This window comes from Chelonoidis abingdonii, chromosome 7, assembly GCF_003597395.2.
Source record: "Chelonoidis abingdonii isolate Lonesome George chromosome 7, CheloAbing_2.0, whole genome shotgun sequence".
Lineage (NCBI taxonomy): Eukaryota > Metazoa > Chordata > Testudines > Testudinidae > Chelonoidis > Chelonoidis abingdonii.
The window spans coordinates 107307917-107325428 of NC_133775.1; the positions used below are offsets into that span (position 1 = coordinate 107307917).

The window sequence follows — 17512 nt, forward strand, 5'->3', positions numbered from 1 at the left end:
GGGGAGAGATTCTGTGCTCCCTGCAGATGTCTCCCAGGGGCTTTCTTGCTAATGTCCCCGTGAGGTTACATAGCAGTTGCCAGACGGGCTCAGACCATGTGTCCCTCAGGTGCAGTATTCTATCCCTGACAATGGCTGCCTCCTGATGCGTCAGAGGGTTGTGCAAGAAATTCTGTAAGGTATCGTTCTGGAATAACCTGCCCGTGGAGAAGGGAGCCCGTGTCCACTGTGGATGTATGCTCTGAACTGGAGGGCTTGCATTTCTTTTTCTTTTTATCCTAGTTAGTGTAACTGGGGATGTTCTCTAAGCTGTATCTTGTGATTCCCAAGCTTTGTAGGCCGTCTGTTTGCCCTTTGGATGAATATCGCTGGGAGACAGCAGCATTGTCATCGTAAGGTCTCCTGGCACATTGCTGCGTTTCTTTCTCTGAATGAAAATGGTTTGGTTTTTGTTGTTTTTTGGGGGGGATTTTTGTGGTTGGGAAGAGAGCCTGAACAGGGTCGGTTTGCAGCCAAACAAGGGCACCCTCTGCACCCGCAAAGATGTTAATGTGCAAACCTTGGCTGGAGGCACTGAGCACTGTTGAGAGCAGGCAGCCGAGAAACAAAGTCTGGTGGGAGCTGGCGTGTCTGTCTGTCTGTCTGTCTGTCTGTCTCTCTCTCTCTCTCTCTCCTTCTCATCTCTCTCTCTTCCTCCCCTCCCCCCCCCCCCCCCAATCCCTTCCTCAGCACAGAGCAGACTTCCAGCCAGTCAACGGCTGGGAGATGAGGTTGTCTCTGGCCATTAGGCTTAACAGACTTTCTGCAGCCAGGTGTGAGCATTCGCTACCTTTGTGTCTGGCACTAACAGCCACCAAGCTGGTTGGTGGTCACAAAAGAGGCCAAACTCTGACTGGGAGGATGACAGTCCTCCCCTCCGGAGGCAGGTGGTAGAGCAGCCTGTACACCACTGCATGTGCATAGAACAGCCATAGTGAGTCATCTAGCCCAGTATCCTGTCTTCTGACTCTGGCGGGTGCATGTGCTTCAGAGGGATCGAACAGAACAGGGCAATTTCAATGATCCATCTCCTGTCCAGTCCAGCGTTGGGCAGTCAGACTTAGGGACACCCAGAGCAGTGTTTGTGTTTGGCTGTTTTGGCTAATAGCCGCTGATGCCTGTCCTCCTCCATGACTTTAACTAGTTCTTTTCAAGTCCAGTTTATACTTTTGGCCTCACAGGATCCCCAGCCATGTTCACGGTTGACTGTGCATTGTATGAAGAATGCTTCTTTTGTTTGTTTTTTTTTAACCTGCTGACTGTTCACTGCATTGAGTGACCCAGGTTCTTGTGTTAGTGAAGGGGTAATAAATACTGCTTGTGCAGTTTCTACAACCAGTTGTGATTTATAGACCTCCTCATATCCTCCTTTAGTCATTCTTTAAAAGACTGGATTGTTCAGCTTAGAAATCTCTCTCATGTTCCATTAATGTAATCATTTTTTTTTGCCCTTCTCTGTACTACTTCCAATTCTGATATCTTTTTTGAGATGGAGTGACCAGAACTGTTGCAGTATTCAAGTATGGTGTAGCATGGATTTATAAAGAGGCAATAGCTATTTTTTCTGTTGTCTCCATTTCCTCATGATTTCCAACAGCGTTCTCCTTTTTTGACTGTGCTGCACACTGAGCAGATGTTTTCAGGCGCTATCCTGTAACACCAAGATCTTTTCTTTGAGTGGTACAGCTAATTTATTCCCATCTTTTTGTAGATATAGCTGGATTATGTTTCCAGTGGGCATTACTTTGTGTATATCAGCATTGAATTTCATTTGCTGTCTTGTTGCGGTCACTCAGTTTCTGAGATCCCTTTGTAATTTTCCACAGTCAGCTTTGGTCTTAATACATGAGGTTTTTTGTATCATTGCAACTTTACCACTCACTTTTACCCCTTTTCCAGATCATTTGAGTATGTTGAAAAGCACTGGCCCTTGGAGACCTACTATTTACCCCTCTCTCCGTTCTGAAAATCACCATTGATCCAACTCTTTGGTTCCCACTTTTAACTGGTTACTGATCTCATGAGAGGACCTTCCTCCCACTCCATGGCTGTCCACGTTGCTTAGAGCCTTGCTGTGACACCTTGTCAACGTTTCTGAAACTCCAACTACACTGTGTCCGCTGCTCACCCTTGTCCACATGTTTTAGACCCCCTCAAAGATTTATAGCTGGTGAGGCGTGATTTCTCTTCACAAAACCCATGTTGGCTTCTCCCCACAAATCGTGTTTGTCTGGGTGTTGATATATTCTGTTCTTTACTATGTTTCAACAATTTGCCTGATACTGAAGTCAGGCTTCCAGTCTGTAATTGCCATGATCACCTCTGGGCTTTTTAAAAAATTGGCATTACGTTGCCTATCCTCCAGTCATCCTACATAGAGGCTGATTTAGACAATAGTTAGCTAGTTCTGTGCTGTAGCATATCTGTTGTGTGAATAACTAGGCAACTTCATTCTCTGGGACTGTTGCACCTCATTTATGAGGATTTCTGACAGGAGAGTGGCTGCACTTGTGCAATCTGCTAGGGTAGATGGGCCAAGCCACAGTTGTGTCAATGCAGTTTGCCATTCCGTAACTAAGTTACTTTGCACTGGGGCAAATAACTGCAGCTTGCCTGTCTGTACTAGGTTTGCACTGATGGCTGTAACGGGGCAAATGGCAGTTTAAGTAGGTTTCAATTCTGACTTTAAAAATTTTTTAGGCACTAAACCTTGGGCTTGGCTTCATTTGTTCGTTTTTTTAGATGTATAAAGCTGGCATAAAAAGACTCTGAAAAATATTTACTTATCTTTAGAATATCCAAGTGTGGAATCGGTTCTTCATGGAAGTGCAGAGTCTTGCTGCATTACCTTGATTTCAGATGGAGGTGGGTGGGAAGTGTCTCTTACAAAGATGTCTTTCTCAAGTGTTCCTTGATTCTTTGAAGTGAAGTGATACTGCACAAACAAAACACCAGTATTAAACAGGCTGATTCTTAATACACCCTAAAAAAGTGCCCTTCTCCCTGCCCCCCAACCCCCGGTGTGCAAGCTCCACGCCCCACACACTCAAGCGTGGTGCTTGCATTCTGCTGCATGAATTGCCTGGCAAGGGTGGTGTTGAGTCAGTGCAAAGCCCGTATTTGTTTAACTGGAATATCAGTGTTGCTTCTAGTCTGCTGTCCTGCATTTGGTAGCTGCTTCAGGATTGTTACATCTTCCTCTGAATACAGTTAAGGAATACTCTGTTTAGGAAAGAGTCTCTTCTCTGCTCTCCCCACTGGTGCTTTCGTGTGCCCTGACACATAGGATTTATATATTGCATTGTATGGGTAGAGCTGATCTGACCCATGTGTAGGTTGTTAACATTCACTTTCCTTAAGCTCTTCATCCTCCTGTTTTGAGCAGGCCTGCAGTAGCACATTAGGGGGGAGGGAGGGAGTCTGCCTTGCCGAGAAAGTTCTCCTCTTTCGCCCTTAATTTCTCTCAGATTGGCTGAAAAGGAACATGTTAAATAATCACCATTTCGCTTCCTATAGGACACGTCTGGGCGCTGACCGCCAGAATCCCTGACGCCTCCTGACTGGGCTACCTACGCTGCAGCAGCTATGTTACTTATATGCTGGAACCGCAGTGTAGAGGTTGCCAGGCAGCTGGGCTTTTTGGGGGGGGAGCGTTCCCCGTAGCGGTGTCCCCTCCTCCCCCTCCGCCCCCCCCCGTGACTCGTCCCATTGTATATACACGAGTGCACCTACCCTGGGGATACCCCGTGGAGTAAGCGCTTCCCGAAGCCCTGGGCAGTCATGGTGATGGGATGGTCTCTCTGTCCATTTAAATGTCTGGGTTTTAGAAATCTTGTTAAGCATCTGGAATTCTAAAGTGGTGGTCTTTTCAAAGAAGCCTAAGGGAGTTAGGTGCACAAAGCACCCAACTCCTGTTGGAATCAGTGGGCTAAGAGCACCTATCTATCTTAGGCTCCTTTTGAAATGGCCAGGACCCAGCAGGTAGCCCTTTTCTGCACTGTTGGAATAGTTTGCAAGGACCTGTGTGGCAATGTGCCATTATCTAGTTGCATGTTCTGTGCTGCAGTACCAGTTGTGCCTCGTGGATTGAGTCAACCCTTTAGAAAGCCGTTGTGAGCTGCTTGTAGAAGAAGTCAGGCTGGCTAAAGCTCTCTTTTTGATTTTCCCCAAGCAGGGAATAAGTAAACATATATCTCCAAGCCGCAGCGTAATACTTCACCATTCCATAGCACGATTCATCTTCAGAGCATGTTACAAACGCTAGTGAGCCGGCGTTGAGCTGTGTGGCTGCGTTGTCCTTGGTACCTGTTTCAGTGCCTGTCTTAGTGCATAAGGTTCATTCACCCGAAAGCCTGGCTGGACTTACCCACTTATGGTATCTGCCTGTGACAACGCTACTTTCTCCTCAAACCATTCAGGGAAGCCAAACCAGTTTTGTGTCATTCTCGCCCACCCAGCCCATTGAAGTGACCAGTTAGCAAAATAGCAAGACCCTGAAATGGTGGGGGCTGTACTGTGATCTGAAGTTCCCCAGGAGTGAGATAGCACTGTGGGCTGCGGCTTGAGGCCTGAGTTCTGTTCCTTGCTGTGGCCTTGGGCAAAATCTCTGGCCCCTAGCTTCCCTTCCCTTCCTTTGTCTTGTCTGTTTAAACTGTAGACTCTTGCAGGTGGGGACTCTCATGTAAGGGTTTTGTACAGCACCTCGCACAGTGGGGCCCTAGCAAAGGAATTGTGGCTTTGAGGTCACATGCAATAGTTGAGCCTGGTGCGGCTTTAGCCAAATTCATTTGGTGCAAATGATAGGGCTCATGGAAAGCTGCGTGTCTGCTCCAACCTCACCAGGGAGCTGTTGTCTTGCTGCCAAAGTCTCCTGACTTCTTAAATCAGGTTTGCCATCACGTTACTTTGGTTCCTCCCTGTCCCCCGTACCTGTCCCCAGTCCAGCTGCGAGGTAGTTGGTGCAGGCTTCTATCTGAGGTGTCCTCCTCCATAAAGATCGCACGCGCCACCCTCTCCTCAGCATGCGATCTGCTCTATCAATGCCTGCAGTGTACCAGGTTTGGGCTGGGTAGGTTTCTGCAGGGCCGGCTTGGGTGGGGTCTGCCATCCTCTGGCATTTTTGCTGTGCTGGTTTTCTCTCTCTCGCTGTGCACGCTGTAGCATAATGGAGCTGGACAAAGTGCAGTGCTGCGAATGTTCCTGGGGGGTTCTAGCGTTCCCTGGGCATACAATAAATGCACAGAAAGGGCCATGTGAAAGGGAGTGATTCAGACCTGCCTTTAATTTGGAATTCGTGAGTGGCTCTGTTAGCAGGACTTTTATACCATTCGCAAAATAAGGAGCTGCTTACGGGTGGTGCAGGGATTTCATTGACAAGTGCAGCTGCCTTTATGTGCCCAGGAATAAGCTGGAGATGTTCACTGAGTCGGTGCTGAGAGAGGGACGCTAGAGAGTGGACTACGCTAGGCTTAGATGACTTGGTGCTAAAACTCTGGTGCTCCCTGGGACCCTGTGTACGCCAGCACCCCCAGCAAGAACAACCGGGTGGGCAAAGTACCAAAAAAAATGTTTAGTGCAGACGCATCCAGGCTGGTGATACCTGTGAGGCATGTGCCTTGGGCTCTTTACCATGCGTGGGTGTGTGCAGGAAGGGCCTCGCTGGAATGTCTCCTTCACAAAGCTTTATGGTACATTGTGCTCCATATGCATTGGTTTTTTAAAAAAATCTTAATTTCTGCTGAAGCCTTTGCAAGAAGCTGAGCAACCCAGCCACGACAAGCCATTGAGTAAACTATCATGCACCAGCGTCCTTTCCTGGTGGCACATAGGATCCGCCAGGCTGACTTAGACGAGCCAAGGATGATGTAGCGTGCAGCTGCTCATACTCCAGCAGTAGCTTATCCCTGTAGCAGTCTGCAGGCTCCCCGGCTGCTGCGTGTGTGTGTAGATAAATCATGATATGCAGCAGTTGGCTGGGTCGTGCTCCCTCTGTGTTCTCATTTGTTGGAAGGGGCTCTGTGCAATCCACTCATGTCTGCCTATGCCAGACAAAACTGGGGCTCGAGCCCTTTGTCCGGAGGTAGCAGTTTACCCCCTTCTCTCTCTTGCTGTCCTGTGTATTCTCTCCACATAGATCTTAGCAGAACAGACCATGCTTGGCACATTCCAGTTTTAAAGCGCCCCACAAACATCGTTCCTCCCAGCACCTCCATACGATAAGGGAGTAGTATTCCCATCTTGCAGATGAGGAAATGAGGACAGGTTTAAATGGTGGCTCTCAAAGCAGCCAGAATAGGAGAGTTCCTGGCTCTCTGTGCTGTGCTCGTTCGTTTCGACCATGCCTCCCTCTCCTGCTAGTTGGGCAAGAGGGTCTCTCCTAGTGGTGTCGTCATCGGTGCTGCTGGGCATCCCCTGAGGACATACCTATGAAATTGGTGGATCAGATTTGTCCTCAGGTGTCTCGCTGAGCTCTAGGTGCAGGATTGCAGGCTGGGGGAGAGCTGAAGCCCAGGGCAGGACCAGTGGGATTATATCTGGTACAGTGGCAGCAGGGAGGGGATGGGGAGGAAGGGATCCCCCTCTCCCCCAGACACACCCGGTAACGGTGTAAACTGAAGACGCTGTGCTGTATAGTTAATTGGATGTGTTAGCGGCTTGATTTTTCAGAGGGGCTGAATGTTCGCCGCTACCGTTGAAGTCAGTGAGAGCTCCAGATGCTGTTGGAAAGCAGGCCCCGGGGTTCTGTTGTATCTCTAGGTGCCTTTTGAAGCTATATTTAGCTGGTGACATCTGTGGGCGTGGAGTGAAGAATTCAGGGGCTGTGTGGAAAGAGTTCTGCTGCCTATGCTAAGGAAAGTAAAAGCCTAATGGTGAGCATTGCTCCACCGAGCAGGCGCTTGTGCTGCGGGCTTGGCTTTCTGGCACCGCCGTCTGTGGGAGGATGAGGGCAGTGGACGAGTGCTAGCTAGCAAGGAGGATTCCAGAACCAGGGAGCTGGTGTCTGTGAAATCCCACTTGGGAACCCTTTGAAAGGGGAATTGACAGGGAAAACTCTGCTTTGCCGCTTCTTATTCTGGCTCATTGGCGCTTCAGTGTGCACAGCTCAGCGCCCTGGCCCCACTCCTGGGCACTAAGGCCTGAAAAGAGATTGTGTTGACTGCTTGGTCTGAGCGCCGGTGTAACACAGGCTGGCCCCGAGAAGCAGTGAGCTGCGAGGGTAACCAGCCAGGGCATTCTGTGATGCAGCGCATCTCCCAGCCAGTTCTAATCTGCAGTCGCCTGGTACTGCTAATGGGATGTTCATGCTCCTCCAGCCCCCTTTCTTCCTGCCCTTCCCCCTGTTGGAGTAAAGCCACTGAGCCAGTGTTACAGGGGTACTAGTGCCCGTCGTTCCATCCCTGCTGAACCCTGGGCTCATCTCCGGAATAGGGAGTGCTGAGTGCACGGTAGCTTTCCCTTTCCCCTCACTCAGCAGGGGGTGGGGGGGGTCTGCCGGCTGTCTCAAGGATGTGCAGGGTTGCTATTTGCAGAGCTGGTTCTTTCTGGTGTGTGTGAGCTCTTACCTGCTTGCGAGGCTGCTATGGAGCTTGCAGGGTGGTAAAATGGAATGAAGGTATTACCTTCATTTTCATCCCTGGCTAGCTGCAGTGCGTTGTTCTGCCTGCGGTACCAGGAGAGTGTGGCAGAGTGCTGGGGAGAAGTATTGGCAAGGAGAGGAGTGCATATCGTTGAAATGCGTCTGTAGTCAAGCACACACACGTGCCACATATGAGCCATCCCCCAACGTGTTTAGCAACCTTTTAAAACATCAGTTGAGAGCAGGCTGTGGGGAAAAATAATCCCCCTAAGGGAAACCAGCTTCAGAATTTCAGGAGTTAAGCTATGGTGTTTTTTTTGTTTTTTTTTTTAAAAATAATAATTAGGTTTAGAGACACTATCAACGTACGATATGACATGGTTGCGAGCATGTGATGTCCCGATGTGACCCGCCCTGCTTGTAAAGCCACCTTCTCTGAACCAGCTCACATCAAACCTTGTAAAACAATTTCACAACTGAAATTCCAGCCAAATGTTACAACGGCGGCACTGTGCTCCCCGGGCCCGGGCTTTACTCAGAGACGTTGAATCATTTTCAAACAGTTTTAACAATTGGGTCACGAGCCTTCCTCTGGACAGGACAGCGAGTACCCGGGAGGAAGTGCAGATACAAGTCTATTGACTTAGCGGACGAAAATCATCTAGGTGTGAAATGTTGGGCCCAGTGCCCCTTAAAGGCGAAGTGCAGAGCTGAAGTGGAGATGGAGTTAAGCCTAGGTATATTTTCGTGGTGGCTGTTGTAAACCTGCTGTGGGGTCAGTGGCACAGAGAAGCTGGAGCTGAACAACCCCGCTCCAGTGCTGTCTAGCAGGAGTAAAAATGCAGGGCATCTTTTGGATGTTGGAAGGGGACATAGTTTTCTCTCTGCAGGGGGCGGGGGGGGGGCGGGAATGCCAAGTGTAGGTGAGAGGAAAAGCTTTTAATTCCCCTAAAGGCTCGTCCACCTCCCACGCTCGCTTCTGTGCAGCAATTTGTCGTCATTATGCTAGTGCCCAGAGGTGCCAGACTCGCATAGTGCTGGGCGGCAGTCCCTGCCCCAAAGAGTTTGCTGTCAAAATAGACAAAAAGTGGGGGAGAGGAAGTTATTTTGGCATAGCAAGTGGGGCCTCGAAAACAGTCGGGATCACACACACACACACGTGCGCGCGCACACACGATCTGAGCCCCAGTCAAGTGCCTTATCCACAAGCCCATCCTTCCTCACTTGTGCAGCGGGTCATGGATGCTGCTCTGTCCTTCTACTGAATGGAGACTATAGTTATCCTACCAGCACCCTGAAGTTAATGATGGCAGCCATGACACATGGCAGTGCTCACCCGGCCTGCCTTCAGAGAGGCTACGGCTGAACCTCTCCCTTCCCAGGCCAGCCCCAAAAGAGTCCTGTGATTGTAAAACTGAGGCTTGTGTGTGCAGTGAATGCATATGTGCTCTCGCATGCTGCTCTATGCAAGGATGCTCCTGTGAAGGGCATGTGCTGGGGGTCCATGCATGCAGTGTGGAAGGGGGGATTACCAGTGTCCATGGAGCCACTCAAACAGGTATACCCCACAGAGCTGTGCTGCAGTCCTGCCCAATGGGGCAGCTATTTGAAACCGTGCAGTCCCGATCCAAACAGTCATGGCCAGTCCAGGGCAGCTGATTCCCTCTGCCCACCTGCTAGGGGAGGGGACGGAAGCAAAGAGGAGGGCAGGTGGAGGAGCAGCCTCAGCTGCTCTCTTCCCGTGGAGCTCTGTGTCTCCAGTTGTTGCCTGGCAGAGGGCGCTCGCACAGCTGCTGCCTTTTGCTGGGACCGTGCTGAGATCAGAGCAGTTGCGAGGAGCCGGGTGCACATACGACACGCTGGGCAGCAAGGGCCACGTGTCCCTCATTAAAAGCGCTCCGCCACCCTCTCGGGGAAAAGCCAAGCTCATCAAGCCATTTTGGTGCCCAACTGCTCGAGGGCTCTCTTGTTTTGCTGCTTATGCAGCAGATTTAAGTTTGTGTGGCGCTTTACAGAACAAGCAGAACTTCACTGCCCCTCCTCCGAAGCCTCAGAGTTGAGCAAGCTGGCAGTCATGCTGAGTGTGGGAGGGGCTGTGTGCAGAGGACAAGTCTCTGGGCTGGCCTCCATCCCAGAAACAGTCCTGCTGCAAAAGCTAGTTGCAGCAGGTTAATTCCCCTTGCCTGCAACATGGCCAGCGGTGTGCCCTCCTGCAGCGTAGATCAGATCAAACCACCATGTAGTCTTGTCTGCTAGCCATGTGAACAAGCCTAGGCTGTGATGGGATTTGCAGATGGATGGCAGGACCTGGCTGAATCCTGTTTGTACTGCAAGATAAAACCATATGCAGGGATATGCTACAGCCTTAACAGGGTCGCCTAGCTCGATTGTTCAGGTGGGCCTTTGCATGGACGCTTCAAACTCTGCAGATTGGAAGCTAAGGCCGGGTCTACACCACAGACTTCTGCTGGCATAGCTGTGTGGTCGAGTGCGATACGTGACCAGCAGAGACGAGACAGACAAACATCTCTAGCGTGGATACAGCTGTTCTGACAAACAGTGCACTCGTACCGGTGTAGTTTTTCATTTGGGAGGTGAGGCAGGAATATTACACCAGTACAAAGGCAGTGTTGCTGCATCCACACTGGGAGTGCTTTGGTGGTACTATAAAGCCCTCCTAATTCAGTCGCCATTGCGTTCCTTCGCTCCCTGGTCGTCATTCCTGTCAGCCCTATTGTGCTGGGTGTAATTCTGCCTTGTTGCCAGCCCTGGCATTTACTCCCTCAGTAATGGCCATTGCAGGCCTGTCCGTATTTACTAGCCTTGAGGTGGAGGTCGGACATTTGTCCCTCCATGTTCACGGGAAGGGTCCTGACTGACCCCTGTGCAGTAATGTCGCTGTCTTTGGTTTGTGTGCTCACACTTCCTAGGTGTCTGTGTTTGAATTCCTCCCCCCGAACTCCCGGCTGTCCCGTTCTGCTTCTTAATTCAGGGAAGACACCAGGCTGCCAAGGCCATATGTCCCTGGTTCCTTTCCCACCTCTCGCTTGGGCTGAGCAGGCTGGGGTTGGACTGGCCACCCTGTTAGTGAGCAAAATTGCACCTTTGAGACTGACCCCGACATGTGCATTGCAGGGAGAGACCCTTGATGTAAATGGGGTGTGCAGCGTAGAAGTGGAGAACAGTGTGGTGGCCTGTAGGAAACACACTCTGACTAACAGCCAGTATCTCCCTGCCTGGGGGCTGGGTGACAAGTGGATTGGGGAAGGATGGGTGGTGCTGGGAATTGGACCAGGGTCTGCAGCCTCTGTGATCATGGTTGTGGCAGGTGACCTTTCAAGTCTTTGTGGCCGAGCATCTGTAGAGGTTTGGGACAGTTTCTGCCATGCACCCAGAGATGAAATGGGGACTCTGTTAGAGTGATCTGGGTTGTTGATTTTGGGTTGGAGCAGAGAAGGTTGGACTCCGGAGCGAATAATTGAGAGAGACTGCACTCCGCCAATCCAACAGTGAGCAGGCAAGCTCCTTTCAGAATCACAAGGTCCAGCCTGTCCCCTTCATTGCACTTCCTCCGGGGATCTCCGCCGCCTCCTCCCACAAGAGGGGTTGGGTGCTTGCGGATGTGGCTGCATAGGGTATATCTGCTGCGTGCGAAGCCCAGGACACTGGGACCTGAGCGTGTGGACTCAGTGTTTCCAATGTCATGGTTGAGCGTCTGTCTGCACTGCAGTGGTAACCTGGGTTTACAGTGGCTGGATCCAGTCTCACAGCTGTGCTTACATGTCCATGCTGCACTATGCAGACTCTGACTCGGGTCTGCAGCTGTCCCTGCTTGCACATTGCAAAATGCCAGGGCTTCGACCTGAATCCCAGCAGCTCTGACCCAGCCCTAAGACCTCGTGCTTGCTGACCTGAGTCAGGTTGATTGGTGTGTGGATCGAATTGGGGCTTGGGCCCCTTCCACTCCTCCTTTCTAAGGACTGGATGGGTAACTCACCTTGGTGGACTGTGGGGAAGAGAAGAGTCCTTGGCAAGATCTAACCGGGACTCTGCCCAGGTAGGGAGAGGACTTAGCCAGTGCCAGCACGTGGCTACCTCCCTCCACTGTTCATTGAGGTTAATGCTCTAGCAACTCTTGTTGTCGCTTATTAACACCTCTGTTTTACTTTCACAGAACATACGACTGCAGCCAAAGTGGTGAAGGCTGCAAACCCCAGGCAGCGGAAAGGAAGCAAGGTACGTCTGCCTCGACATCTTCCCGTTTCTGATGGTGTATTACCAGGCTCTCGCTGCTTGACTTCTGCAGTGCAGCAGCTGCGATTGGACCCGGTGTGCTGGGTGCTGTACGTACACATAGGGAGACGGAGTCCCTGCCCCCAAGAGCACTTAGCCTCACAGACAAGATAGGCAAAGCATTGGAGGGGAAGTGACTTGCTCCAGGTCACTTGACAGCTCAGTGACAGAGCTGGGACTAGAACCTAGGTCTCCTGGACTCCCAGGTCACTGCTCTGTCCACTAGACCACGCTGCCTCCTATGCCACTTAGGGCAGTACTTTTGTTACGTCACCAGGGAGCAAGCTGTCTGACTGTGCTTACATTTCCACTCCAGATCAGCCAGAGATGACTCTTCACCCACGTACCCTGCAGCTCTGCACAGCCACCAGTTATGGGTGGCTGCTTGAAACCTGAGCATGCCTCCAGCTCTGGGCCATGGCAGCGCTGTAGAGGGCAACTTTTTCCCAGCTGCTGCATTTACAAGAGCTTGCGACTCTGGGTTATCAGTCCTGCTAGGCACTTGCCTAGCATCTGTCATCAGAGCATCTCCTAGGGCTTTACCACAGCGGAGCTTCTCAGCACCCTCAGAGGCAGGGGTTGTGCCTAGATGCCATGGTGACTGGCACAACTTAAATTGGTGCCCTCTGCCCACCTGTATGTTGGGTGCAGTGCCTGCCCGCCTCCCGGGGGCAGGTGTGAGCCCACGTGCATGCACGAATGGATCGATGTCGGTGAAGCAGATGGATGATGCACAGCGCCTCATGGGTGCCTAGCACGACCATCATTCCCCACCCACTTGGACCTGCTCCCATGCTGTTCCTTGGAGGCTATTGTTTCTTCTTTGAGTGCTTGCTCGTGTCCATTCCATATTAGGTGTGTGCTCACGGCATGCACCAGTGCTAGAAGTTTTTCCCTTAGCAGTATCCGTAGGGGACCGGCTCTGGGACCCTCTGGAGTGGCGCCCACATAGCGCAATATAAGGGGCGCTGCCGGCTACCCCCACCTCAGTTCCTTCTTGCTACCAGTGATGATGCAGGAACATCTGCTTCAGCTAGCTTTCGCCTAGTTCAGTGTGTCTCTCAAATGTTTCTTGTCAAATACTGTAGTTGTATATAATTCAGTATTTACCTTTAGTATTTGTTCTATTTAGTTGGTCCCAGATGGGACTCGGCCTAGGGATAGGGAATGCCCCAGGGATCCCCAGGCTTTAAACCGTGTGATGGTTGTAAGTGCCCCATGCCCATCAGCGACCCACACATTAGCCATTTAAGGTGTCTTAGAGAAGGACACATAAGCGACAAGTGTTGCATCTGTGAGTCGTTCAAACCCAGAATGAATAAGGAGAGAGACATCCATCTCAGGGTGCTCCTAATGGAGTCGGCACTGACCCCAGCACCAGAGCAGAGGTCCGACTTGGCCTGGAGCACCCCGCTGGTGCCATCTACAAGCTGGCACTGATCCCGCCCCCTTCCTGGCCACGGCCAAGAGGTCTGCAAGGGGAAGATCTACTTCCCGTAAGGGAAAGGAGAGGGCCGGAGGAGAGCCAAGACCGGTGCTGGGCAGCTCGACACCTCCGTCAGGGAGTTGGGCCCCAGCTCATGTTGAGCGGTCAGACCCCTCCCGTACTGTGCCTGCTGCACTGAGTTGACGGAGGCACTTGTCACTGTGCAAAGTCCTGTCAACACCAGAGACCCTGCAGGAAATCCTGACTCTACCAGTGCCGCCCACCTGTGAGCTAAGGTTTTTCTTCTTCTGCTCATCTGGTGCAGCCCTTGGGTAGCATGTTAGAAATCCGCACCTGCCTGTGAGCGGGCTGTGAGCTACTGAATGCAGGAATGGGCTGTTGAAATGAGCGGTGCAGTGGCAGAGGAGCTGGACCATTCCACTAACCTCCCATTTTAAACTGACCAACCAATACAAATCCTCTGCTGGGGGAGAATACAGAGAATTGTCCTGCAAGCAAAATAGTGTAACATCTTGTGTGACGCTCCCCCTGAACACTCCGGGGGTCCTGCACTCCTCACTGGCTGCCACTCTTCAAAGGGCTGCTGTGCTTTCCCTAGAACATGATCTTCTGGTCCTCTTTCTTGAGCGTTAATGTTTCTCCTCTGCTTGTTTGGGAAGCAACATCCACGCCCTGCCTCTTTTTCCCCCTGCAAACACCTCTCGTTCTCAAAGAATCAGGTTTGAAAAGTAGATCAAGTGGAGACACCAATAAATGGTATAACTGCCCTGCAAACCAAAGTTTCACCGGCAAGCTCCAGCCCCAAAAAGGGGAAGGCGCATGAATGGTGTGTAGTGAGTGGCCTTGGAGGCTGCTCTGGGTGGATTGAATTGAAACCAGATGCCTGTTCTTGCCGTCAATTGAGCGCAGAGCTCTGCTGCTCCATGCTGCTGTTGGCTCGTGTAATCGGCAGCACTTGATTGCAGTTGTGCTGTTTAATGTGCGTGAGCCCTGCAATCATCTGCCACCAGGTGGCACGAGCTTTTAGAATGAATTTTAAAGTGAATTCGGTATCCCCGCTGGATTAACAGCACTGAAGGCCCTGGTGCTCTTTCTACACCTCTTTAAGGGGAAACAGGGCTCTACTGAAACCCCACGGAGCCTTGCAGTTGTGGTCTGACCCCGCCAGGCGGCACCAGGGTGATCTTGGAGTTCAGCTCCAGACATCTGATTGCAGAAATACAGGAGATTGAGACGGACAATGAAAATGCCTAGGGGTCTGGAGAGAGCAGGTTAGCCTAGGGAGGAGATGATCGTTCCACAGGGTAGTGAGGAGTATAAAGAGGATGTCAGCAGCAGTTTCTTGGGCTTGAACCTGACCCTTGTGGCTCTGAACATGTGACCATCTTCTGTCTGAGCTAAAAGATCCAGAGCTAAAAGCAGGGTCCTCCAGCTCTGGCCAGCTAGTGTAGGCAGGTACGGTGAAGCACCCAGAGTTGGTCTGTTGTGCACTCATCCATCATCCAAGAATAGGGGGATATTCAGTGAACTCCACGGCAGCACATTTAAAACCACTGGACAATAACATTTTACGCCATGTATAACTAGCTGGTGAAACTTGTTCCCATGAGGTCATTGAGATCAAGCGCTTAACAGGATTTTAAAGAGGGTGATGCTTTATGTGGATAATTATCCATGCTTCTTAGACAGGATTTTAAGGGTTATGCACCCTGAGGCTTCAAGGCATAAACAAACCTCTGATCCCCCTGGAGTAGGCAGCAGTTTCTGCTTTGGGCATGTTATTCCATGGCTGTCCATGAGGATGTTTCTTCTCTTTCTCTCTCTGAAGCATCTGGTACTGGGTGCTGCCAGATGGGGTCCAGGGCTGTTGGTCTGATCCTCTAGCCCAGGCCCTGTGCTCTGGAAGGGGGAGGAGGGATATTGGCCTATTGAATGCAAGGGAAGCAGCCTTTCAGAACCAGCACTTGAGCTTACTGTACTAATGAGATCTCTCCTCTGTTTTTTTAATAAAGGTTGGTGACTTTGGTGATGCCACGAACTGGCCAACCCCTGGAGAAATAGCCCACAAGACCATCCAGGTAAGAAGCATGACCTTGTGAACAAAACACCTCTACAGCCGAACTTTCCCTGGTGAATGAGTGATGCCCCCTCTTCTCTCTGAAGGCAGAGAGCTCTAGAAAAGTTCAAGACCAAGATGTCCTGTGGACTTTTCCTCTGGAAGCAAGGTCTTCTGAGGGCTTCTCTGTCCCTAAAACAACTGAAATAGACACTTCCTTTATCACATTTCAGGGCCTATTTTACCAATAACACCACAGATTATTATAGCAGGGTTTGGAAAAGTTTCCTGAGACCTGCTAGTTGATGGACTTGTCCTGCTAGTCACAGTGGAAAGAGCTAGGCTGCAACTCCCTGGAATGCAAGGAATAAACAGCTGTGTGCTGTTTGTGTATCCTTCTTAACTGTATTTCTGTGGGCAGATTCTAATGCCTTTACAATGTAAGTTTGTGAGAGTTGCTTTCTTTGTTCCCTTCGCTTTTCTTTTTCTCATAACAGGTCAGCGTATATTTCCCTGTGCTGTTCTCAGTGTCTGTTTTCCTCTTTGCTTTCTCGCTCTCTGGCTCTTCCTCATACTCTTCTCTACCACCTGTCCCATAATCCTTCAGCTCCTGCTCTGCTTCCCTTCAATCTTCACCCCTGTTAAGTCCACTCACCTTTTAATGGGTCCCCTGTGTCTCCCTTGTACACCCTCTGGTTCTTGACAAATTCGGCAGCCTCCCAGTAGCCAGAGAACTAAATGTACGAAAAGGCCCAGCTGCCCTCAGGCAGCACTTGAGCCAGCCGGCTGTTCCTTAGTTTCCTACCAAGGCAATGCCTCTGGACCCTGCTTGGGGCACGGTCTGTCATTTATAGTCTCCTGCTAGTGGGTTCCTGAGTTTGAAGCCCCCTCTTGTTAATGGAAAGGAGCAGCAGTTGTGCCTGCTAAATTTAGCCTCCTTTCTTTTACCCAGTGAAGAGCACCAGTGCATGTCTCAGCTACTCATTGCTTTTCCCAGCAGCAACATGAAATTGGCCCTGTTGTCAGTTTCCGTGTAACCCACAGGGTTCTGAATTGTTGCCATGAAATTGACCCAAGCACTTATTAATTTCAGGCTGCTGCTGTTGAGCAAAGCTCTGAGCAGCAGCGGAGGTGCTGAGGCTGCGGGCAGACTCACCAAGATGGCATTGCATCAGCTTTATGCTAGAGTGATGTTTAAAGGTGATCCCTGCAACCATAAGAGCTAGAATCTCCTCTGTTTGTTTTTAAAATCATAGATCCTACAGGTCTTGTTTCACTTAGGTTCCTAAGTGGTTTTGCATTCCAGTTCTGGAGGCTACAGTGTTTGGGTTGGAAGAGCAGGGGAATGGATATTTTAAACATCTGTTTGTCAGAATTGCAAACAAAACGCAAGCCTGGATATGTTGCTTAGGTTGGGTAAAAGATTGCTTTTACACGGTTCAGATTTGAGACTGGACTTGGATTGTCCTTTAATAATAATAAAAAAAAGCTAAAAGAGCAGTTTGAGCAGTCAGTGAGGAACATTCTGTACAAAGCTTCCACTTGCCTGTGTGAGTTGGAAGCACGGTCATCTGCCCACTGAGAAGACACTTGGCTGTTCAGAATACCCGAAATCAGCACAATCAGAATGACCTTTGTGCCTGGGGGGATGAATGTCGCTTTCTAAACACAACCTCCCTGTGGCTCAGAACGTACCAGGCTCCTGCAGCCTTCTCAGGCCGAGGGAGGAATGAAGCCAGATGCCCTCAGCTTGTGCAGCTGTTCTGAAGTTGGTATCACAACATGCTTCGTCCTGAAGTGGAGGTGAGATGGCATCTCTCCTCTAGCCCAACTCCTCTTTCAGTTTAGAGTTCCTCCCCTTCCCTGACCTTCCAATTCTGCACTGTTGTCCTCTAGAATTAACCGTTGAGGTGAAACTGTTTTTTCTTCCTATATTCCCCTGCCCACTACTCTCAAAAACAGATAGAGGTTGGGATCTTTGCAGGCCAGAAGGAAGTGGTCCGGTTGTGAAGCCGGTGACCCCATGCTGGTTAAAACTGCACTTTCATGACTGCTTTGGCCAGCCTCCTCTGCGGTGTGTCAGCACAGATGACCCTCCTGC

The 17512-nt window shown here is 50.6% G+C and overlaps 1 protein-coding gene across 2 annotated transcripts in view; it reads left to right on the forward strand.

Annotated features, from left to right (window-relative positions):
- The window catches only part of LARP1 (La ribonucleoprotein 1, translational regulator), a 77164-nt gene that overhangs the window by 33606 nt on the left and 26046 nt on the right, over window positions 1-17512 (forward strand). For both annotated transcript variants that reach the window (XM_032771638.2, XM_075068192.1), the window contains exons 2-3: window positions 11790-11851; window positions 15368-15433. In XM_032771638.2, the coding sequence (XP_032627529.1) occupies window positions 11790-11851; window positions 15368-15433 (128 nt within the window). The remainder of the gene's footprint in view (window positions 1-11789; window positions 11852-15367; window positions 15434-17512) is intronic.